General features: G+C 33.2%; 1 protein-coding gene across 2 annotated transcripts; it reads left to right on the forward strand.

Annotated features, from left to right (window-relative positions):
• Window positions 1–325: 325 nt before the first annotated feature.
• LOC128013345 (nuclear receptor-binding protein 2) lies at window positions 326–22,177 on the forward strand. 2 transcript variants are annotated; one of them, XM_052596265.1, is made up of 18 exons: window positions 326–797; window positions 12,375–12,497; window positions 13,045–13,146; window positions 13,546–13,635; window positions 13,753–13,793; window positions 13,878–13,972; window positions 14,261–14,284; window positions 15,232–15,309; window positions 16,494–16,549; window positions 16,643–16,738; window positions 17,755–17,887; window positions 18,349–18,451; window positions 18,873–18,923; window positions 19,004–19,139; window positions 19,217–19,270; window positions 19,525–19,588; window positions 20,452–20,507; window positions 20,706–22,177. In XM_052596265.1, the coding sequence occupies exons 1-18, from the start codon at window positions 678–680 to the stop codon at window positions 20,787–20,789; spliced, it is 1,506 nt and encodes a 501-aa protein (XP_052452225.1). In that variant the 5' UTR covers window positions 326–677; the 3' UTR covers window positions 20,790–22,177. The 2 variants fall into 2 exon arrangements, with proteins under 2 accessions (XP_052452225.1, XP_052452224.1); XM_052596264.1 differs by having other exon boundaries at window positions 327–797; window positions 15,223–15,309.
• Window positions 22,178–22,772: the final 595 nt, after the last annotated feature.

A 22,772-nucleotide genomic window follows, 5' to 3' on the forward strand; every position in this document is an offset into this window, starting at 1 on the left:
AAGTATAATACATTTAAAAACAGTTCTTTTAAATTGTAATAATATATCACAATATTACATTTTTTCTGTATTTTTGATCAAATAAATGCATGCTTGATGAGCAGAAGAAACTTTCAAAAACATTAAAAATAGTCATGTTTCCAAACTTTTGGTCTGTACTGTGTATATATATATATATATATATATATATATATATATATATATATATATATATATGTGTGTGTGTGTGTGTGTGTGTGTGTGTGTGTGTGTGTGTTATTTTGTGATTATCTCTGACTCATTTTGAAATGGGACACGGTTTGATGTACGTTGTTAATCGTGTTTTATCCAGTCATTACGGTAATCTGTGAGCCAACAGTGGCGCTCGATATGTGTGTCGTTTTAAAGCGGTAAACTGCTGAATGAGAGGACATTTTAATTTTAACAACTCTTACTGAACTCTTATTTTCAACAGGAAAAACGTCTTGTAATTTCTTCAGCATTTCATTGGTTTTAAAAATGACCGACATCAGTTGTTGTTGCTGACAGAAAAGAATGTCCCTGGACTGTGGCGTATTGAACATTGAGTCATCTCGCGCGGACGTCCACACAGCAGCGCGTCATTTCAACGCTGTTTCGAGCGGTTTCCTTCGCAACGGCTGCGCGGCGTTTGTGCGACGGTCATTCGGTGACATATAATGACTATGTCCGTCCCGGAGAGAAACTCTGGATCCGAGGAGAAGGAAGAGGAGAGCGAGGATGAGAGTGAGATCGTGGAGGAGAGTCCCTGCGGCCGCTGGCAGAAACGAAAAGAGCAGGTCAGTCACTGAGGAGCAGTTTATCATTAGCCGTGTCTCAAATCCTCCCCAGCTGCCTAAACACTCAGCTGACAGTCACAGATGTGTATGTTTTGGACGCGAAGCTCAGAAATGATGCCTGTGATGCTGAAGTAGGCAGGGCAGCTCCCTGATGCCTAGTTAGGGAGCACACACTCATCTCCGAAACGATGTCTAACGTTAGGTAGATAGTGAGCCCATTATGAGGTTTGAAAATGCCTACTAAGACCCCCAGGTAGGCATCTTACTTAAATGACCAAAATGCTAACGGTCTAGGTAGTAAGCGGCATATGATGCTCAAAAAACGATGCTTAGATGATAATAAGCTCACTCATGGTATCACTGTGATATGCAAGAAGGCAACTTGTCTCAAAATGATAGCCAAAAATGCTGCCTATTAAGTGGTCAGCTCTGTATAATGGCTAAAAATACAGCTCAAACATGCTGTCTATGTAGGCAGTTGCTCAGAAATGCAGCTTACTGTGTAGGCAACTTGAAGCTTACTGACGGCTGTGAATGCGGTGTATGTAGGCAGCTCAGTATTTGTTATTCATCTGACAAGGCTAACATGATTATTGCGTAATTCCAGTCATGGTTTAGGATTTAAAAAGAAAGAGATATTAAATAGAAAACTGAAATTGTGTTAAATTTGTAGAATTTCTCTTAATATATTTCAATCAATTAATTGAATAACACATTATATTAAATATATCTTAATATTGTTATTTGTTAATTTATATATTACATGATTTAATGACTTAATACGTTTTTAAATATTTAATGTAATATATATATATATATATATATATATATATATATATATATATATATATTCAAAACTTATTCAATTGAATTTATTCATATATATATATATATATATATATATATATATATATATATATATTCAAAACTTATTTAATTGAATTTATTCATATATATATATATATATATATATATATATATATATATATATATATATATATATACATACACACATACACACATGTATGTAATTTATGTAATTTAATTGGTGTAAATTATGGTTTAATTTGAATTTTTATTAAATTACTTGTTAATTTAATATTTAAACACAAAACAGATGTTTTGTTTAAATATATATAGGAGTAAATTCAATTAAATAAGTTTTGAATATATATATATATATATATATATATATATATATATATATATTACATTATTTAATGATTTAAGGTTGTAGAAAGAAGAAAATAATAAAATTTAAAATAAATTAAATATTTGCTTAATCATATTTAATTTTCATGTTGCGTGAAGATCGAAATGTAATGTAGGTTAAAATTAGAAGGATAACATTCAAACCGTTTAAACGGGACGTTCCAGCTCATTAATGTGTCAGAATAAATTAAACAGTCTCTTTTGTCTCTAAGCTTAAGTGGCGATAAGAAGTTACTGAAGTTTATCACAAGCTCCCACATGTTCTTATCATTTATATTGTTGAGTGCATTAGTTTGACCCTCCCTAGTAATGTTTTTAAATTCACAAGCAAGCAGGTGATATGAACAGCCAGTTTCATTAAACCACACTCCAACTGTAGTAGTTTTAAAATAATACTTTCTCAGAAAAGTGTGATTGATTTCACTTTCAAGACTTTGATGGAAATGCTTGTCTGGGTGTTTCCTCACAGTGAGATTATACTTGCATCAAATCTTATTACAGTGTTTATTTTAAAGCCTGTTTGGTTTCTTTGAGTTTGAAATCACGTTAAAAGAAATCTCCGCTTTCTTAAACAGAAACGGGTAACGCCTCCAGGCTCTCTTGGAAAGAGTTCTGCACAATAGATGAACTGCGTTTGCTCGGTATAGCGTCAAGAGAAACCGAGACATGATGACGTACAACTTTTTTAATTATTGCGTGATCAACCGACCATGAACGGGGAGGTGTGCACACACAGAAGTGCACAATTTTCCATCGTGAAGATATGTTTAAGTTTTATATCAGCGATCTAAAGAACATCTGCTGTCATCCACAATTCCAGACGGATCAAATTCCTGCATAGACACACAGTTTAGACCCAGTTGGACTAGTTTTAAGCATGGGGAGCGTGTCAGTCACTGACACACTAATGCGGCAGCACTTAGATGCTCTGATAGCACATTATCTGTCTGCTTGAGTCTGCTTGAGTGATGCTTTCTCATTACGTTACATGGCCTGATACTTAGCATGAGGATGTCTGTCTCTGTTAGTATTGATGGATCTTTCATGACATTATCATATATGATGCGATATAGCTGAGTGTATAGCACTCAACACTGTAGCAGTATTTACTTGAGCTTACTCTTTTACAAAGAGTAGAAACTCATTTTATTTATTTGAATCATTAATCATATTCATTGCAATTTTTAACTTTTTATTGTTTTCTACATTCTTTTTTTTTTTTTTTATGACTCATGGAAAAGCCAATAGTTCATATTTTTACCAGCAGGACCTGCCCATATTTAGATTATTTGGCTACTAGTAAAACCACAATCAGTTCCTTTAAAATCAGTAAGTTTGGGAACCTGGTTGGGGTTACGATCTCAAATGGGAAATTCTGATTTGAAAGGATACTGTACAGTGTTATTTTAGTATTATTTAGTTACTATTATAGTTGTTATTATCATTTAAATTTTTTACTAGTAAATTTGTTATTTTATGTTTTAGTTTTATTAATTTTGCTGCATTTTGTCATTTTTATCAGCATATATATATATATATATATATATATATATATATATATATATATATATATATATATATATATATATATATATATATCTGTCATATATAAAATGCCTAACTAAAACTAAGTCATTTTCTTCCTATTTTATTTCAGTTAACCTATTTTTATTTTTATTTTTCTATTTATAGTTTTATTTTTAGTTATAAATCTAACAAGTTTTTTTTCAGTATCTATGATCTTATCAACACACCAATTTTAAATAAAAAATGAATTTAAAATCTTGATTTTAAATCAACAATTGTAAAGTAAATGTTGTCTGAATAACACATTTTCTTATGTGATTGGTGACTTTAAAATATTTTTTTTAAAGTTCAAAATGTTTTAAAACATCTGTTAAAGCTTTATTTTAAAATTTAAATGGAAAAAAATCTTGTAGACATTTGGACCCCACTGTATATTAATATATAAAGACTATTTAATTAGTGACTTTAAATATATATAAAACCTTTAAAAGGGTAAAACTTATTTTGACGCTTAACCCCCCCCCCCCCCCAGGTATATTTGGACTCCTCTGTAATTCATATCTAGCGCAGTAAGTTCCAACTAGTGGGAAATATAAACAAGTAAGTTGTTTTTGTTTAGAGAGCAGTATTAAATCCATGGTGAGAGTTTGATTCTCTTACATTAAACTGGGAATGGGGTTGTGAATGAATGTTGCGGGGTCAAGATCAGTCAGACAGGTGCACAAGAGTGGATACTGTCGTCAACACACACCGTGAGCTCTGATCCCACCGGAGCTGTCAGCTGAACAAGCAGTGCTCTCAGCATGTGTTAATTAAAGGAACAGCCCTCTATTTCCCATTCCCCACTAATGGTATTGAAGATAGCAATTTAAAAGTCTCTCATCAGCTTTCCCAGTAGTGAAATAAACCTAGGGAGTTTACAGATTTATAACGGCTGAAATGCACAGCACAGTTACAAAAACAGCCGGGTCCAACTTTCAAATAATGGTCGGGGTTGCTTCATTTAAGGCAATTTTTGGGTCTGCATGGGTTCAGGCAACACTTTTCAGTACAAATTTTTGGATGTATGAAGACCTTTATTCCATCAATACTAGATAAGTATTTTAGTTCTGCATTATGAAAGCAGACAGTCGGTGTATTTCTTCACAAATAATTGCTGTTGAGGACATGTTTAGATTTTTGCGGCACGTAGCAGGAAATTTACTGACTTATGCACTTGGATTGTTTTAATTGTCTGAGTTCCTTCAGGTAACTGGAGGAAATGAAATTTAAGAAACATGTTTACAGTGTCTTTATTCATCTGCGGTCTTAATACTAAAGCATATGTTTATTTAAGTTGTACATTTCATGACCTTTACCATTTTCTACAGGTATTTATTCTACTAACTATTCTCTTGTGACCTCATACAAACTCATTTACCTAGAAATCATGATCTTTCCATCCAAAAGAAATCTTCACTGTACTGTAACCCCCAATAAAATAGCAATTTGTACAAATAGCAGCTTGTTTTCTCTTTTGCACATGTTTGGTTAGGTAATGCACTGGCTAGTGATTAGTCTCTTTATAGAGCTTTTTATTAAAGGTATTATTTTGCCAGAACATATTAATGCTTTTTCCAGGAATAAGGCAACCTCAGATGCCTTTAATGACTGTTGGAATGGCTTCATATTATTATACTGTAATTATTGATACTTGGTTTTGGCCACAACATGCTCTCAGTTGGCTGCGATGCATTTACTAACACCTCGGCCTGACTCTGTTTACCTTTTTAAATTCTGCTTTCTGGTGTTTTGAATTAACTCTAGGTATTTTTTGTATTTATTTATTTTAAAAAGAATTGTAGAATGTATTGCTCTGAATTCTAAGGAAAATTCAAAGGATTGCATGTTATAGATCTTTTAGATGGTTCAACATATATTTGAAAAATCAATTTGTAAATCAGTGAATAAATCAGTAAATGAAATAAAAACAACCGATCATGATCAAGGATATATTGATTAATGAGTCTATAATTTGATAATCAAGATTAATAAAAAAACTGCAAAATGCAATATTCAGTCTAGCGATTAATAACATAAAAACAATGATAAAGTGGCAAAAAGTGATTTGTTACAAGGTATTATTAAAATTACAGTTTTAGAACATGATTTTTCTATTCAAAACCTTAGCATCTAGTTTTCTTTTTTTTTCAGCAAGTTTTTGTTCTTTTAATCTTTAATGATGAATGTAACTCTCACAGTTTGATAAATCAATGCTTGATTTGTTGATGGCCTTGTTCAGAAAGTTCAACCCTAATCTCTTGTTTACTGGGTTAGTGTACAGTCCAGATAAACACCTAAAAGATAAGCACCAACTGAACATGACATCTGACGGTATATTCAAATACAAGCTTTGTGATAATCCCATTATTTAACATGGTAATCCATTCAGTACTTTTAATTTGTTTGTCTGAAGAGAATACCTTAAAACTACCTTGGATAAAGATACAGTAGCAGGAGACTAGTCAATATTTTACCATATATGAGTTCTGTCAGATAGTGGCCTGCTGGCTTTAAACACAGACGCATCGACCTTTGAGTCTTACATAATGTCTACAATGAAATCAGTTCAGTGTAGATTGTTTAACACTCTCGCTAGACAGTGATATTGACTATTTTCAATTTTCTTGCTTGTTTAAAAATAGTGTGTGTGTGTGTGAATATATATATAATAGTTTTAGTGTCCATTTTTAAATAAATGTATGTATTTTTTTATGTCTTAATGTGTGCTGTGTATTACAGCATATCTCACACTGGAGACTCATTATTAGAAGATGTTGATGAACCTGTGCATGTTTGAGGTGCAATAAGAGTCTTTCAACACCTTTCCCATCGAGAAAACAAAGGCATGCCAAGCATGCCACAGCGTTTGCAAGACTATTTCTGCAACTCCTAGAACAATAGAGCTGCCTTTTCTTAAATCAGAACAATTCCTTCATTGTTTCAACCTCTTATCAAGTGGCTAGTCTACAAAGCCTGGTATTACCTGGTAAATTACAGTCACATTTCCTGTAATATTAGTCAGAGTGACCTTGGAGGTCACTAGAACGATGAGTTATGGTGAGAGGTTTACTACCTGCAGCTGGTGATTTGCTTTTAATGATAAATTACCATATTACTGTACTGATTAAGTGTACAGTTTAATAAGAGGAGAGAAAAGCTTGGTTCTTTATGCTACAGAAATGTACTTTAATTTCAATAATATAGTATGGATAATAATTTGACTATAGGAACTAGAAGTTTCTGTTATTTTACTCTCTACAATCATTTGATTTTATATTTCAGCAATTGCATATATCAGAAAAAATACATGCTATATTTTTCCCCCTGCCCAGACCTATGTCCAGTTGGTCTGTGATTAGGTTCAAATCAAGCCACACACAATCCTGATTTAACCCAGACTAACCTCTCGGGGTCAGGGCTGGGCCCAGGGCTGTTTTCCTGTTGAAAGCAGGACAGACCCAATTGGAGTCTAGAGTCTGGATGTGAGAGGTCAGAGTGAGGACACTGTCATGTTTCACAGGATCTTTCATCTATTCTCACACACATGTACAGTAGACGTGACACTAATGCAAAGTGGTCTGCATACCAGAAGCTGTGAATGTGAGGTTACACTTTGAGGTTTAACCTCATCCATCTGTGAATTTTAAAGCAGAAAATGCTAGGTAAAATGCATGTTTGCCACAGCGATGGAAAAGGTTGATAAAGAAAGTTTTTTACCTTGATGATACATTGCAGTGTGCAATTATGTAAGGGATAATGTATAGTCAGACAGTCATTAGCGCAAAAATAAACCTAGACAGAATGATTAAGACGTTGACATCACGGTAATGAATATGCACGATATTGTCATCGTGGGCACTTCTAAATACGGTGAATAATTATATATTACAAATTATTCAGAATTTGAAATGCATTTTAAGACTAATTTTCCCATCAATTGGTCAAAATGCACAACAAGACTTGAAATGTTTGCTCTGATGTAAACAAGCACGCATGAGAAGCACATGGAAGAACACGTGAGAGATGCGCTGAATGAAAGCACATTCACTTTCTGACAGCAGATGGCGCTAAACTTCTGAAAATTCAGCCGTTACCCTGGGAACCCCATAAATAGAGCAGCAGCACTACTTTCTAAAACATATTTAAATAATCTGAAATAGCCATTCAGTTTTGTGTATTTGCTATGGTGTTTTATCTGAACTACAACATTCCATAGATATTGTTTGAAAGTGTTTTGATTTTTTATTGTTCATTCACTCTTTACATTAGGGCTTCATTAGTTAACATGAGTTAATTCATTATAACTGAACATTCATAAATCTTAGGTATTCCAATATTTAATAACACGTTGTTAAAATCGAAGGTTTCAGCTGTGTTATTTAATGAGCTAACTTGAACTAAAACTTGTATTTTTAAACAAAGATTAATAACTGTAGCAAATGTAGCTATTGCTCATTGTGAATGTTAATGGTTAACTAATGAGGTCTTATTGTAAAGTGATTCTGATTGGTCTTTATAGTTCTTTAACACTTTAATCTGTTTAAAACTTTTAACTTTATATATTTTTGTTCAGTTATTTTTGTTATAAGAAAAAGTTATTTAACCTGTTATTAGAGCTGCACGATTAATCGTTAAAAGATCGCGATCTCGATTCAGACACCCTCTCGATCTCATTTCTAAAAGACAACGATTCCCCGAGTCTGTTAAACCTTTGACAAAGTCTTACCGGATCATGCAAATCCGTGCGCGCACTGCCGCTGACACAGAGAGCTCTTACCATGTTTGGTTAAGAAACATCTTCACAAACAGTATTTTCAACTACACAGTATTGTATCTGTCTTACAGTCATTTATATTATCACAGAAATACTGGGATAAAGTTTATAGTTTAAATATAAACATTGATGTCTATATGGCAGCGATCAAAATATAACAAATCCCCTTTTAAAGTACTGCGCTTTAAATAACGTTTGTGTCGATTGCATTGTTTCACCAATAGGTGGCGACAATTGTCTTATTTTATTTGTCAATGAATTAATTTTTCATTCAAGAGAATCGTTCAAAAACGCTGATTCATCCAGAAATGAAACAAGTGTAGTAGGTTTATGAGTGAGTCGTTGAATCAGTGATCTAAACAACTTTTTCATCATTCTAATATTAAAAAAACTGGGGTTTTAAATATATTATATATACACTACCAGTCAAAAGTTTTTGAACCATAAGATGTGTAATGTTTTTTTAAAGTCTCTTCTGCTCACCAAACTATATTTATCTGATCCAAAGTACAGCAAAAATAGTAAAGTTTTGAAATATTTTTACCATTTAAAATAACTGCTTTCACTTGAATGTATTTTAAAATGTAATTTATTTCTGTGGTGTGCAGCTGTATTTTCAGCATCATTACTCCAGTCTTCAGTGTCACATGATCTTCAGAAATCATTCTAATATGCTGTTTTGCCGTTCAAAAAAACATTATTATTATTATTATTATTATTATTATTATTATGTTGAAAACAGATGAGTAGATTTTTTTCAGGTTTCTTTGATAGAAAGTTCAGAAGAACAATAATTGTGTGTAATAGAAATATTTTGTTATAAATGTCTTTGTCACACTTGATCAATTTAAAGAATCCTTGCAAAATAAAATAATTAATTTATATACTTGTGATAATGATAATGTTAATAGTAATAATAATAATAAAGAATCGTAGGAGAATCGTGATCTCTATATGAGATCAAAAAATCGTGATTCTCAATTTATCCAGAATCGTGCAGCCCTACCTGTTATACTGTATTATGACCAAAATTTATGACTACATTTCAATACCGTGATAATACCGTATACCGTAATAAAAATGCATTAGCAATTAATCGCAACAGGAAAATTTTATATCGGCATTTCCCTGTTCAAAAGTTAAATAAGTTAAATAGTATTGTATACACAGTATTCTTAGTTGGTTTGGAAATCTTTGCAACCACAAAAATTGTTCCAAACAAAGACCATAACACGTTTAAATGTCACATCAATGAATTTGGTTCCTGAATTAGTGTTTTCAAATAAATCAGTTGAATGAATTAATCAAATGACTTGCTCTTAAAGACTGTCACTTGTTGCCACCTACTGGTGTAATTATGTAACTACAGAACCAATCATTGAAAGGTTGCACTACTAATACACATTCCAGTCTGTCTGGAATGAGTGAAGTAATACAAACAATGAAATTTCCCAGTATATCAATGCAATGAGTAACAGAAAGCAGCAGAAACTATGAGGATATAAAGCTTCAATGCCTTTATAACTGAGAATAGATTTGTGTGGGATAATGTGTTAAAGAACACAGGTGTAATTATACTAAAAATGTAAAATTATACTGTTGTATTGAAGAACAGCACAGTAGAGAACTTTCTCATACGTGCCAACAATTATCTTTATGCTTATTGTGCATGGTGTATTATTTTATTATTGTCGAAAAAGCTATTTGCTATTTCTATTTTATTGTGGATTTGGCTGCTGTACAAATTCTGCTTTGTTTAGTGTTTTACAGACTGAAGTTTGTAGCTAATTATATTTATTTTATGAAAAAAAAACAGCTTGTTTGACCTTTAAGAGAATCTTAAAGAGTTTACTTTATGGATGAGTTTTGTCAAAATTTCTAGAAATGGCTGCTGTTGTATTCCGACATGAATTAAACCCAACACACCCTCTGCGACCTCATGACTTCAGAGATGAAACCCTATTGCAGGCCGCATGCCATACATGCAAACAACCAAAGGATTGTGGGTAATCCATACAAATCAGGGCTCAGACTGGTGGTTAGTTCTGTACTTCTCTCATGGTGTTTTAGGATCAGCCCAGTTGTACCCAAAAAGCCTTTAAGTTTTCAAAAGAAACAACAAAACAACTAGTTGAGCTACAAAACCTTCAAGACTAGAGCTTGCAGCCAAAACTGTAACTGGTTCAAAACCGGTTCATGATGAGAACATTTTGTAAGGACTTCAGTTCTAGTTCTAAAGGGTTAAACTCACAACATCTTGGTCACCACCCTCAGAAAGCTACAGGAAAAACACTTCTATAGCCTTATTTATTTTGTGAGGGTGATATATTGTGGTCTTTTGACTAGTTCTGGGCTGGGTTCCCAGCTGATGACTCAATGGCTCTAGTGTATCTGAATTCTGCAGTTCCTCCACAGCTATAATCACATTATTGACCAAAACAAGTATATGAAGCTGAGATGGATGCATTTGAAAGGTATGTTTTGAATGATCACCTGTTTACTGGAGTGCAAATATGCATCCTCTTCTGCATATCAATAAAGCTAATATCTTGAATAAATAAAGTGACTCTGAATTTGTGCACATGGTCTGTTAGGACACCCATCCGTTCTGCCATGTGCATGCAATAGACACTCCTGATTCCAGTCCATATCTCTACAAACAGCTTGGCTCAGAGTGCCAACCAGAAACATGTGTACCGTAAAACATCTAATATAGGTGACTGATTTTGGGCTCAGTCAAACAACTCTTATTGCAACATACATGTTATTCCAGCCAAGACTAATTCCAGCCAAGTCTTGTCCTTGAATTGAATTGAAATACTCGTATCATACTAGGTGAAAGGTTTTGCCCAGTAATTGCAATTTTATCAATATTATCACATCAGATTTTTTGTTTCTCAAGGCTACATTTATTCAATCAGAAACACAGTAAAATGCAAATTCTTAATATGTTTTAAAATGTCATTTATTCATGTAACGGTGAAGCAGAATTTTCAGCAACCTACGAAAATATTTATTATCATTAATTTGTCAATGTTGAAAACAGTGCTGCTTTATATCTTTATGGAAGTTTTTGAAAATAATTTTTTGTTCATGGTTAAAAGCCTAGCTGTGTCTGTCTGACAGCAGTCAGCTGAACAAAGCACAAAAGTACATTTATTAGTCATAGAAGTCCAGACAGTTGCAGATGGACACACATTGTATATTTGTCTGCTCACATGCACACAGGCAGAGATGAAGTGTGAGACATGCATGACTCGGCAGAGGCGTGTGTTCACTTTCTCAGGATTTGCTGTCTCTCTCTTTCGTCTCATCTCTTCAGTCATTATCCCTCTCTCAGCATGATCCTCATCTCTATGTCTCTCTGGCGTCACTTGAGACCTCTCTCTCTCTATAAAGCTCTAATCCAAATTCAAATGTAACATTTTCCCTTTGAAAATCACAAAATATGCCTTTGAAGTCAGTTAGATAAATTATACTTTCAAATTTTGATTTGAAAAGAGGTTAACAAAACAAAAGCATTGGATGTCCAAACAAATATTGGTCAATGAATGCCAGTTTTTAATGGTCAGTGATGATTTTATTTTATTTTACTTAAAATACAATTTTATATACTAAACTATATATTTTTTAAAATAAGATAGAAAAAAAAACAAAAAACAAAACAAAACTAATTTTACATAATTTTTACATTTTAAAATATTTAAAAACAGAGCAGGTGTTATATGTTTTAAAATGTTATTTAATTATTTGTAAATGATTATAAAACTCTAGAAGACTGACCAGTCTGATCAATATATTGTATGTCTTTAACTACAATCAATGCAGCTGTTAGTCTTTTAAATACTTATGTCACATCACATTTCAATTCAGTAGTTGTTCATTTCCCCACTCAAGTGACACATCACTCTTAAAACTCTTTACTTTATTCCTGCACTCATAAGAGGGTGTTATGAATTTTTAGGTTACTTACAGTGGAATGGATTGTGGATGTTAAAGTGACTATTTGTCTCCCCCTGCAGGTGAGTCAGGGGAATGTTCCTGGAGTGGAGAGCGCCTCTCTGGCCATGGACACTGAAGAGGGTGTTGAGGTGGTCTGGAATGAGGTTCTCTTCCATGACAAGAAGGTCTTCAAGACAGTGGAGGTGAGAGCTACAAAACCCATTTCTGTTCAAATGTTCAAATCCGTTTAGGGTTGGTTAAAGAAGTCGCTTTATATTCACTTAGGCTGCTTTTATTTGATTTGATCAAAAATACAGTAAAAAAAAGTAATATTGTTTTATAATTTTAAATAAATGTTTTCTATTTAAATATAATTTAAAATGTCAATATTCAGCATCGTTACTCCAGTCTTCAGTGTCATATGATCCTTCAGATATCTTTTCAATATGCTGATTTACTGCTCAAGAAAAATTTATCATTATTAGCAGTGCTGAAACCGTTATACTACTTTTTAGTTTTTAGATAGAAAAATGAAAAGAACAGAATTAGTTTGAAACAGACATTTTTGTAACATTATTCATCTCCTTACTGTCACTTTTGAACAATTTAGTGCATTTTTGCTGAATAAAAGCATTAATCGCTTTAAAAAATCATACTGACCTCAAACTTTTGAACAGTATACGTGTATGTGCTAGTTAAAATGATTAACATACATGATTTTGTATATTTGTATGTGTTGTATTTGTGTAGGACAAAATGAAGGAGATGTTTGAGAACCTGATGCAGGTGGATCATCCAAACATAATCAAATTTCACAAATATTGGCTGGACATTGGGGACAATCATGCGCGGGTAACACACACAGATACACACAGCTGGTATCAATGTCCTTTTGATAATAATGACTACAGCAAAGTATCTCTCATAGGTGAAATGTCTCAATTTTTAAATGTATTTTGAAACATTTAAAAAGTAAGGCCAGTATTTAAGCTAAATGATTTAAAAAACTCTTATTATGCAAATAAAATGGTGAGAGCATTGCTGAAATCTCAAGCTTGATAAATCAAATGGAGGCTGAACAGAAAAAATATCATATTTGGCCACATAAACTTTCAGTTTGAAGAGTCAGATATGGGAAGTGTGAGCTTAAAAAGTCTAAGATGATTTTTTCTAAAATAACTCTTCTTATTTTGGTATAAAGCTGAAGTGGCCATTATGTGGAAATAGCTTTTCTTTTTATATCCCTCACAGGTTGTGTTCATCACAGAGTACATGTCGTCTGGCAGCTTGAAACAGTTCCTTAAAAAGACCAAGAAAAACCACAAGAGCATGAATGTCAAGGTCAGGCTTTCATACGCATTTTTAGTCCCAGACTGATGTCTAAATATATGATGCACATGATTATTACCGTGCAATGCTGTGATTTTTGTGTTTATGTGATACATTTCTGGATTTCAGGCCTGGAAACGCTGGTGTACGCAGATCCTCTCTGCTCTCAGGTGACACACTCCTTCATTTGTGTGTATGTGTGTGTTCAGACATGAACATTTGTTAACAAGCATGCAACTTCTTCTTCTTATCAGTTACCTGCACTCATGTGACCCTCCCATAATTCACGGCAACCTCACATGTGACACCATCTTCATTCAACACAACGGCCTCATTAAAATCGGATCAGGTATATTTGATTTTTTCCTGCACGTTCAGCCTTTTTGTTTTCTCCTCTAAGGGAAATATGCTCTTTTTAGTCCATTTTTTGACTGAGGAAACACATTTATTGTTTGAAAGAATTATGAAATTAATTTTATGCAAACATTAGATCGAATTAAAAACCAATGTTTCTTTACTGAAAAATAAATCAGTGTTTATGGAGCACTTATGCTCCGAAAAATTAAGGTAATGAAACAATGAAATCTGTATAATCATCATCCAGGGTCTTCTTTAATTTCAGTTTTTTTCTCTGTAGTTTGGCATCGACTCTTTGTGAATGGTAAGAGCCATTTTATCACCTCATTCAATATTCAATATGAACAAATTTTTCATAAAACCACTGATTAAAAACTTTCATGCAAATGTATATTCAATCAAAAAAGTCACTTTTTTAAACACTTTTTGAACCTTTAGACAAACTTTTTACAAAAAAACTTAGAAAAAAAGGTTTGCATATGTACTTTCTTTTTACTGAGCATCATATTTCTTACATCAGGCTTATGTAGTATGACATAGGAGAATATAAAGATCATTCAGAGGCCAAAACTGAGCAAAAATATGCAATTTGTTACAGTTGTTAATATTTATATGGTTAAAGTAAGATGAAATTTTAATAGCTTGTAATGTAAGGTGATGAGATCTTTATAACAGTACAATAGAAGGCTTACATGAAATTAATATGAATATAAATATAAAATCTCCCAATAATATGTCTTACTAAGATGATCTTTAAATGCTTGATATCATGATGTTTTCATTACAGGAAGCAAAACATAATCCAACACAATAAAACGATGATTGAGAGATCATATTAGATATTAACATTTTAATATGATAAAACATGATTAACCATGTAAAGCTAAGTTGCTTTTGTAAGAGTTATTAATGAAATAGTACTTGCAATATAAAAGCTACTTTCATGTTTACATCATAATTTTGTTTTTATGTGAACTTCAACCTGAAGGCACATGTTATTAAAATGATACAAAAAGGCTTTTTATTTGCTATAAAATTATAAACTATTAATTTAGACGACAGAAGGAACGTAGTAAATTGTGTACATCTGCGTATAAAATTATTTGTAGGATATATATAGGGCTAAATGTAATATAGTTGTTAATGAAAATGGCTGAAAACAAAAAAACCCACATTTATTTTAAATAAAGAAATGTATTTTAATGAGAGCTTGACGTGCACTGATCCTCTACTCTTACCAAGTGTTCCCAGAAGGGGGTGTCCGAGGTAAACTACACCAAAACCGCGATGATAAGAGGAACCTGCACTTCTTCAGTCCAGAGTATGGCTGTGAGTGTGACTTCTTCACTGCATTGTTTAGACCAGACATACAAGTATTTTGGGGTTTATATTAGGGCTGGTCATTTAAAATTATTAACATACTTGACAGACTGGTTTACATCACATAGTTAAAAAATATCACACAAGAAGTAGGCTAAGTGCAGTATCACACGAGTGCAAATGCACCCATGAAAGATGTTTCAGATGATATGAAATAAAATGTTTTTTTGCAATGCAGAAAGACAGTTTTTAAGTGTTAGAAGTTCTATGCACAGAAACTTATGTTAGAGCTTCAATGCACACAATCTTATACAAGTTCAGTAAGAAGTTAATATTGTGCTATTTTAGACACAATGTTGTCTGTTTTGCTCAATTTCGCCAACCAGAAGAGAAAAGACAAATCAGAATTGTTCATCTCTTAGCAACCCACAGCAGGATTTCATTTCTTAATGCACGTTTTGAACGAATTTGGTGAACCATTTGGGTGCGTTAAACCATTGGCCGTAGTCGCGTTGGATTTGAAGTGGTGCTGCACAGACTGATCAGAGTATGACATCAAAGTGCTGCGAGAGCGATTCAGAAGCACAAGGAGTCGTCTGCTCTTGCGGTTCTTTGATGTCACACACCGATCGGTCTGATGGTGATGACCTGCTTCAAGTCGAACAAGCTTAATGATTCAATTAACCATTCATAAAGAACCATTTACTTCACTCCTGAATGAATCAGCTATTTGAACGAATCAAACGAATGAATAAATGACTCAATGACTTAATCATTAAGACATTTACCACCACGTACAGTTTATTATTTAGAGTATCATTTCATTAAAGAAGTAATTTCATATTTCCATAGTAATAACAATAAAATTAAGAAAATAAATGATTAAAGTTATAGTTCACCCAACCGAAAATGACAATTCTGTCAGCATTTAACCACATGGTCCAAAAGAGTAGGCTATATGTAATACATTTTATCAAACAAAACATTTTTTGCTAAACCTACTTTTTTGTAATACCTGTTTGGTGCTTTACACTAAAATGACTTTAAATGATCTTTTGGGAGAATTTTTTCCAAATTTGATGTGCGATTAATTTGATTAATTAATCACCACATCATGTAATTAATTATATTAAAACCAATTATCGCTTACCAGCCATAGTTTATGTGTTTAATATTTCCTTCTCTATGCTCAGCATGTGAAGATGACTATGCCATTGACATCTTTTCCTTTGGGATTTGTGCTTTGGAGGTGAGAAACCAACACGCAGTGGTATTACATACAGCTCTTTATGGCACTGAAATGTGACAAGTCTCTTATGAAATAATATGTAAACTCCTTCAGATGGCCGTGTTGGAGATCCAGGCTAATGGGGATTCAGTTGTGTCCAAGGAGGCCATATCCAATGCAGGCCAATCATTAGAAGACCCGCTTATGAGGGTACGTGTGTGAGACAGGGTTATGTTTAATAGGCATTTTTACATGCACTCAGACTCATGATTTTCACGCAGATGATAAAACAGGTAAACAAGCACAGACTTACATTTAAGGAGGAACACATTAGATCTTGTCGCTGTATAAAAATGTGTGCAGCAAATATGATACAGTTGTCTTTATAAGGTTGAAATATAGTTTGTTGATGAAAATGTCTGAGACTTATTAAAACTGCATGAAAGAAATGTGTTTTTATGAGTTTAACCCACTCTAATCATCTGCTCTTACCCAGTGTTTCCAGAAGGGGGCGTCCATGGTATATTTTCTTTAGAAAAATGCAAAAATGTTCTTTTATATTAAAACTGATTTTCTTTATCAACTAAAACCCATAAACAAAACTTTTTCATTATTTAAAATGAAATAAACAATAAATGTAGTAAAATTAAGTTTAGAAAATGCAGTTTACAGCTAGTTTTGCCTTGTCAACTAGCCTTTAAAAAAATCATCATTGTTCTCATTGCACTTAAATACTGTAATTAAAAAAATATATTTAAAACTATATATACATATAAACAAAAACGAAAAAAAAAATCAAACTGATTAAAACTTGAAATGAAAATGTGAACAGAAAATAAATGAAATCTAATTCAAACCCAGTTACACACACACACACACACACACACACATACACAACACACACACACAACACCCACACAAACGCACACACACACACACACACAAATCATGTTGGCTATCATGTACTGTTTGTTTTGTTGACCTTGGTTATTTTGTATTTGATTTGTCACCTGTAAGTAGTAGTATATCTGTTTGCATAATCAAAAAAAGGTTTAGAAATGCAGAAATTGCAAGTACATTTCTCAAACAATAAGAAAGAACAAGAAATGCTAAAGTAGAAAAACTGAACTGATATTTTTCTTGGAAAACATACTCCAGTTATCTTTGGAAATCATTTTTTTTGTGATAGTAAAATAACATGTTATGGACATGCTCTTTCATTTCAGGAGTTCACCCAGATGTGTGTGCGTCACAATCCCAGACTCCGGCCGACGGCGCATGACCTGCTGTTTCATCGCGTGCTGTTCGAAGTGCACTCACTCAAGCTGCTCGCAGCACACTGCCTCATCAATAACCAGTGTAAGTGTGCTTCAAAATACATCCAAAATAAGAATGGATTGATTGTAACTGTCAGAAAAAATTATATAGCCATTGAAAAAAATGTTCCTCTTCCTCTCTCACTTGAAGTGACTCTTGTAATCATTTCATATATAGAAGATGTATTTAATTATGTAAGAGATAATAGACTGTGACTATATACAGGTATTACTGGACAGAAATTATTTGATTTGATTGCTATATTGAATTTATGGTGTCTTATTAGCAGTCATTCTTCAAAATAATATTTGTTTATTGTGACTGACCAATCACAATCAAGTATTCTGAGCTATGTAATAATAATATATCATTTATTTCAGGTTGTGTTCATGTGAAGGATTGCCTAAATTATACATTTTAAGATTAATGGGATTTCAGGTCAAATGGATTATTATTATAAAAAAATAAATTATATTGCTTTTACATGTTACCCGGGTTTAAAGACATGCTTCCAGAGAACTGCGTGGAGGAGAAAACCAAATCATTCGACCCAAATGGAGTCATGGCAGAGATTATTCACAAAGATCGTCCTCGCGTTCAGCTCAAGTAAGTTTCAGCTGAAGCTGCTGCTCAGAAAAACATTTATACTATTACAAAAGATGCCTTCAAATCAATTCTGTTTGAAAAATCTATCATGGATCCCACAGAAATATTAAGCAGCACAAGGGGTTTTAATATAATGTTTCTTGAGCAGCAAATCAGCATATTAGAAGGATTTCTGAAGGATCATTAGACAGCGAAGGCTATTTTAAAATATATCAACATTGAAGATATTTTGTTTTTACTGTATTTCTGATCAGATAATAATAAGAGACATATTTGAAGAATTTTTCAAACAATTTTTAACAATAGCATAAAAGCCATCTGATTTGACACATGATACGATATGTCATATGATACAATCATGTGTGTTTGATGATGATGATGATTATTATTATATTATTTATTTATCTCTCCTGTCCTGCAGGTATTCTCATGTTTCTCCTCTAGAGCTGGACAAGTTTCTGGAGGATGTGAAGTAGGTGTTACCAGTTAAAGCAATAATGTTAAAAAGTATCCTGTGGTTTGTAATGTGTACATGTGCGTGTGACCGCTCAGGAATGGCATTTACCCTCTGATGAACTTTGCGTCCACTCGACCCCATCCCGTACCTCGCGCTCTCTCCATGTCCCAAGAGCAGGTGGAGACACTGAAGACCCCCACGCCGGAGCCGCAAGAGGCTGAGACCAGGAAGGTGTGTGTTCTCATCAAAACACATTTACTGTATAATAGCTGAGTCATTTCTTAGTTAATCTTGAGTTGTCATTCTAGGTGGTACAGATGCATTGTAACCTGGAGTCTAATGAAGAAGCTACTAAAACTCATGTGAGTTTGTCTCAGTTTAGTACACGTGCTATTTTGTTTAAAGATTCATTCAAGAGCAGTCTTGATCAGTGACACAGTGGTGTTAGAATGGGATTGTGATTCTCTGTTTAGTTCTTTGTGTCTCTGGTGATTCATCTACATTTGTTTAAATTGATATTAATGATAATGCAGACTAATATAATCCTGCTAAGGGGTACAACATGGCAACATCTGTTGAATCGGGGCAAATAAACTGATATCTGCTGTTTCCACAGCTCACTCTTTTCTTGAAACTGGATGATAAACTCCATCGGCAGCTCAGCTGTGATATTATGCCAAGTGAGTTTAACCACATTGAATTTTGCTAATAATATTTGTATTATTTCTCTTCACCACATAGGTGCATTGGGGCTAAAATTTAATGGCACCCAACAATGCAGTAGTATGTCACCACTGCATTGTTGGTGGCATGCCATTACATTTATATTTGTACTTAAATTTGTATGACGTTTAAAAGTAAATAAATAAATAAATAAATAAATACGTATTTAATTATTTTTTTTTATTTGACATTATGATATTTTAATCAAGGTATAATCCTACATTTTTTTTTTAATTTAAACTACCTTAGTGTTTTGTGACTCAGAACTTAGTTTTATACTAAACTGTAAAATAATATTTATTAAAATTTTCAGCACATGAAAAAAAGCTAGGATAAAATAATATATGAATATTAAATAAGAAAACTTAAAAAATGTTGCTTTGGTAATAAGTATTAACAGTTCTGAAGTGGAAATAAAAATTTATTAAAGCACAATTAAAATAAAATAAAAATGTTGAATTTCTGAAATTAAACAAAAATTTTAAATAGTTTAATTAATTCTGTTGTGCCTTAGTCATATATATATATATATATATATATATATATATATATATATATATATATATATATATATATATATATATATATATATATATATATATATATAAATTTTAACATGAATAATATAATATATAAAAATATTTGGTTTGGAACAACACAAACAATTAATTTCCTCATTATTTTGTGTATTAGCTTTTGAAATATGTATTTAAATATTCAAACATACTTATCAATATTTAAATATATTGACTATAATTTGAAGTGATGGTGTTTAGTGTTTAATGCTAATGTACTGAATGCTGATATGTGGTCATTACAGATGACAGTTCCAGAGATTTGGTCAATGAACTTATCCATCATTCCTTCATCAGTGAGGTGAGACTAAAAAAAAAACACTGATTCACACTACATACTGCAAATTTCCTATTTTCATTATGTGCATCATGTCAAAGCATATTAGTATCATTTTTTGCATGTGACATGAAATCATATGGAAGCAGCAGCTACAGCTAAATGTTCACTTCTTGTTAAACTTCTTATATCTTGCCCATATTTTGCCATCAATTTCCACAGGAGGATGGTGACAAGATCGTGGCGTTCCTGGAGGAAGCTCTGAACCGACACCGTGGGTCTGCTAGTGCCATAACAACCATATGAATGACAATGATCTGTTGCGATGGCGATGGATATTTACATGCCAGTGGAACCTGAGAGGGAGGCCCGCCAACAGAAGGAGAAGGACAATGGAAAAAGAATGATCCAGTTTGTCAGTTAGTACGGATAATTGAAATTGTGCTCAAAAAAGATGACAGGTTTTATGACGACATGTGATTGAGCAGGTTAGGGATGCACCAGAAAAGCCCATCTAAGATGATTGTGCTAACCTCCCCGAGTCTCCATCCAGCACTTCCAGGTGTCGCTGTAGGAACCGTCCTTCCCACAATCCCACGGGATTCTTAAGGGCAATTCGGCTTCTCTTGAAGAAAGCCACTGTGGTGTAGGTAGGTGTCTGCTGTGGAGGACTCATTAACTGAAAAAAAAAAAGTTTAGAAAAAACTAATATGTTCAATATTGCCAATCTTGTTCATTTTTATGACGTAAAAACACATAAAAGCTATTGTTAGGCCGGAAACATACTCTACACAAGTATGCTAATACAGATGCCAACACACTACAAGTGCCTGTGTGTTTTTATGTTACTGTGGTATTAAAAAACCTCAGTCCTCTGTGATAGGCTTGCACTATATATGCCATTAAACCAGATTTGTTGATATAGCTAGCCATAAACATCAGAAGTAAAACTGAACAAGTCTTCTCTTCAAACTGTTGTTGTGCCATGAAAACAGTTTACGCTAATGCTAATGCTCCGATTGTGGCAACGCTAAGAATGCAATGTCTATTTGTCTTATGAATTGTGTTCCGCCACGTTTTTATAAATCAGAGGTAGCATAGCTAGAAGCATCCACATTGACTTACTTGCGTAGATAATGTTACTGTCCTCAGGAAATAATAATCTTAGCATTAATATGGCATGCTTGGATTGAAGGGTCAATTAGAATGTACATTTTCTGGAGAATTACCTGTCTTTTAGCTTGTCAGTTTTCCCAAAATGCTATCTTACAAATATATCTTACGAAAGAAGTTGCTTCAAGGCCAATCAAATGAATGTGATTGTAATGCAGTCCACACATGGCCCTGTCGTCTATCGAGACTCACGAGAATGTCTTAATATGCAGTTGGAGTGTTTTGCATATACAGGAATGTATTGCCTTATATAAACATTGCTGTTTGCTGGTGTCTAATAACACTAATTGAAAATAATTTCAAAGAACCACACATTATACAGATTGCACATGTAAGAAACATGAAGGATCCTGGTTAGTCAACCAGCTAACCAGCTGTCAAACTGAATGGTTTTGGTGGCGACTTTTGTTGAATGCATAAAGATGTATACATTTCTGTGGGATACACTAAGAAGTTGTTTGTCATGAGCATTTACATAAATGAATAAAGTTAAACTATCTCTATTAAAATGACTAAATGTATTTTCACAGTTTTATCACTTTTTTTTATCTTGTGATGTGAACCAACTGCAAATTTCATGTAGTTTTATGGTCTTATAAAGCGATTCATAAATACTAATACGCAAAGGACATGTTTGAAGTGTTTAAAATGGATAATGGAATGGGTAAATAAACACAATCTAGCGACGCATTGTGATTATTTAGTTTAACCACTCATCTGAATCGATTCTGTGGGCTGCGGCTCTGTTTAATGTGCTATTGTGCCATATTCAGCTTATTACTAATTCTCCACAAAATAACTTGAGCATAAAGTATCTAAGTTCCCACGAATTTCAGAAACGGCTAATCATATTTCTAGGGAAATGGCTTGTTTCACTGTATTCGATCTTTCGTCATTTCGCCGCTGTGAAATACACGGGCTTTCGCTTGGCACGCGCAGTGTATGTTATTTTGATTCTATACTAACAAAGGTCAAGACTCGGAATCGCTGAACAAAGCGTAAAGGATGGTAATAAACTAAATTGAGGATGTCCACAACATTGTTATGGTAAGTGACCTCGCGTGTTACCTTTTTGTTTTTCTGAAACTCTCGCAGGGTTGCCAGGTTTTCACAACA

Source organism: Carassius gibelio, chromosome B24, assembly GCF_023724105.1.
Source record: "Carassius gibelio isolate Cgi1373 ecotype wild population from Czech Republic chromosome B24, carGib1.2-hapl.c, whole genome shotgun sequence".
Taxonomy (NCBI): domain Eukaryota; kingdom Metazoa; phylum Chordata; class Actinopteri; order Cypriniformes; family Cyprinidae; genus Carassius; species Carassius gibelio.